At 51.5% G+C, this 3,385-nt stretch overlaps 1 protein-coding gene across 1 annotated transcript; it reads right to left on the reverse strand.

Moving 5' to 3' along the window:
* Window positions 1–2,275: 2,275 nt before the first annotated feature.
* Window positions 2,276–3,179, reverse strand: TSSK6 (testis-specific serine kinase 6). Its single transcript, XM_009890150.1, has one exon. It carries the CDS (start codon window positions 3,107–3,109, stop codon window positions 2,276–2,278), a length of 834 nt encoding a protein of 277 aa, XP_009888452.1. The 5' UTR covers window positions 3,110–3,179.
* Window positions 3,180–3,385: the final 206 nt, after the last annotated feature.

Raw genomic sequence — 3,385 nt, forward strand, 5'->3', positions numbered from 1 at the left:
GAGGAGAGGCTGAGAGAGTTGGGGCTGTTCAGCCTGGAGAAGAGAAGGCTCTGGGGAGACCTTATTGCGGCCTTCCAGTATCTAAAGGGGGCCTACACGAGAGCTGGGGAAGGACTTTTTACTAGGGCATGTAGTGATAGGACGAGGGGGAATGGCTTTAAACTGGAAGAGGGCAGGTTTAGATTAAACATTCGGAAGAAGTTTTTCACTTTAAGGGTGGTGAGGCACTGGAACAGGTTGCCCAGAGAGGTTGTTGAGGCCCCATCCCTGGAGGTGTTCAAGGCCAGGCTGGATGTGGCCTTGGGCAACCTGGTCTAGTGGGAGGTGTCCCTGCGTATGGCAGGGGGGGTTGGAACTCGATGATCTTCAAGGTCCTTTCCACCCTAAACCATTGTATGATTCTATGATTCTATGACATTAGCATTGTCTTTAACAAAAGAAAATGAAAAGAAAACAAAAGGAGAGGCAGTACAGTAGCACCAGGTCTGGCACCAGGTTTCTGCTTCCCAGGTTATGGGGAAGTACTTGGAGATAAGCAAGGACTGGACTGAGGCAGGGGATGGAGATGAGAAGGTACCTGGATATCCTGGGGTATGGATCAGGGAGCTCTCCCAAAGGAAGGTACTGGCTTTGGAGAGGATGAGGCTGACAGGGTGGTGGGAAAGTGAGTAGGAAAAGGAGACCTGAGCCTTGCTGAAAATCTCACTACCCTGTAATCTGCCTCCTTGCTTCCCCCATCCTTATGATTTCTCTCCTTCTTTTCCATGCCCGGCATCCTCCTGATCTTTCCCAAGCCTATTTCCCCAGCCATGGATGGGCCCAAGACGCCCTTCCTACCCCTTACTCTGCCTACTTTGGACTTTGCTGCTGCTATGAAGATTTATTTTGCAGCTGCAAGGAGGAGAACAAAATAAATCTTCATTCTGGTGGTGGCAAAATTCACTGTAGCCCATGTGCTGAAAAGCCTTGGGCTGGCTCTGCTGCCACATCTTGTTCCACTTAAAATGCTGCTTTTAATAGACCCAAAATGTGTGCTTTGCCAAAGATGTTTCCTTCTCTTCCAGCAGAACCATGTGCACTGGTTTGTTCATGTAAAACGTAGCCCGGCTGTGGGAGCTGCTGCCAGGGCTGTGTTGCGTTAGCTCACGTGGCACCAGCAACACAGAGACTGGTGGACCACCCAACTGGAAATCTTCTGTTTGATTTCAGTTTTGGTGGAAGCTAGATTGGAGATTGTTTAAAGTGGATTTGAAATGTCTCATGAAAGCACATTTCAGACACCAGCTCCTACCTTTAATTAACCATTTGAAATGAGACTTGCCAGTAGGGATCTGCAGTACGTTTTGGGGGTTGCATTCAGAGTAATTGGTAGCTTTCTACATTGAAGCTGGACAGCAAGTGTCAGCAAAGCAGTTTGCCTTTATATCTTTATCTCATTCCCATTTCAGGTTGCTCATGGCCAGTGGCATTTCTTTCTCATCAAATATCTTTTGGCAGAGTTTTCAAATGTTGGTAAGAATCAATATCTGATAGATGTAGTTGACATAGTTGATGTAAGGTGTGGATCTCAAACCCACACCAGAACTTTTGTCTCAGTAATGCTGCCCAGTGTCCTGCAAAGATCCTGCTGTGAATTTGGGATGTGAGTATCACTGTGAGATCTAAATGGTGGTATATCAAAAAAAAGTGAAATTTTCTCTGCAGTAGTGATTCACAGTAGTGACTACTTCTCCCCTCCCACCAGCTCAAATACGGTTTGGTGGCAAACAAGGTTGAGGACAAGCCGAGACCTGTGTGAAAACAGCTTTCCTCCTGCAGGCCTGGGCAATGCCCTGTGCATATGGTGGCAGAGGGAGGGGAGCAGCAGAGAGGGGTAGCTGCGGGCAGTTTTGGCATTCATTACATCCATTAAGGAGCAGGTAATTTAAAGGACTGGGCTGCTGCACCTTGCACCTCTCCACCCTACCCTGGCCATGCTGGCTCTGACCTGTCTGGTGTAAGCAGCCCCATGCTTTGCTCTTACCACTAGCTCAGCGGGGTCATTTTGTCTTAAAACCCAATCTACAGCAGGCTCACATGTCTCCTTTGTGGAGGGATCTGACCACCTTTGGAGAGCACATGGTCTTACCGGTGCTTGAAGTTCAATCAGCTCCACATACAGGCACCCCAGGGCTCAAAATGATCAATAAACCACAGAAACGCTTTTTTCCACTACGCCATTGATTACATTAAAGTGTTATCACTCTCCCAGGATCTCTGGGGAGGGCTTCCTCATTCAGATATCCCCCTTCAGCCAGCTGTTCTTGGCTACCTGCCCCACGCCGGGCCGGGAGGATGGGCTGAACTGGAGCAGTTGGGCAATGAGGGCTCGGCAGGGCTCCGGCAGTGGGGGCAGCCCCTCCGGGTACAGCACCCCTTTCTTCTGTCGTTGGGGCATGCTGCGGATGTGGGTATCGTCAAAGGGAATGCAGCCAGTCACCATCACGTAGAGCATCACCCCCAGGCTCCACATGTCGTACTTCTTGGCGTCGTAGGGGATGCCCATCAACACCTCTGGGGAAGCATATGCTGCTGACCCGCAGAACGTGGTGCTCAGGTCCGGGTAGCAGTTGGCCTCCTTGCTAAAATCAAAGTCACTGAGTTTGGCCCGGTGGCCATCAGCGGTGAGCAGCACATTCTCACACTTGAGATCCCGGTGCACTAAGTTGCGGTCGTGCAGGTAGCGCACGGCCCCCACGACCTGTGCAAAGATGTCCCGGGCTTTGGGGACGCATGGCAGCTTCCCCAGCTGCTGCACCAGCTGCAGCAGGTCAGTGGCTGCCGCCTCCATCACGATGTAGACCTTCCCATTGCAGACCTCAATGAGCTCGAAGATGCGCACGATGTTGGGGTGCCTGATCTTGCGCATGATGGAGAGTTCCCGGGGCAAAAACTTGTACATGAAGGTCGGGGGTACTCGCCGCCGGTCCACCACCTTGATGGCTAAGGGACCCTTGTATTTGTTGGAGGTGGCCGCTTTCACCTTGGAGAAGCTGCCCTCCCCTAACGTTTGACCCAGACTGTAGCCCAGCTCACAAAGGAGCTTCTCTCCTGCATCGGTTTTTGGCATGATGTGTGATCCCACTGGGTGGGCTTAATCAAAGCTGGTGTTTTGCTCCAGGATTTGAAAGCTTTAATATATGGTGCGTGGCAGCTGTTGACCTTTGTTCTCCCCCATGGTCCCACAGGTGTCTCTGTGGGCTCCAGGGCTCACCCAGGCATTGTGATGGGGTGGAGTGTTGCATGGCAGCGCCTTTGTGAGATGACGAGGGTGGCTGGTGGCACCCCTCCACTCAGAGGTGTCCCAGGTATGGCCACGCACATGCTGGGGAAGAACTCCCACGCA

Source organism: Charadrius vociferus, unplaced genomic scaffold, assembly GCF_000708025.1.
Source record: "Charadrius vociferus isolate BGI_N301 unplaced genomic scaffold, ASM70802v2 scaffold147, whole genome shotgun sequence".
Classification (NCBI taxonomy): Eukaryota; Metazoa; Chordata; class Aves; order Charadriiformes; family Charadriidae; genus Charadrius; species Charadrius vociferus.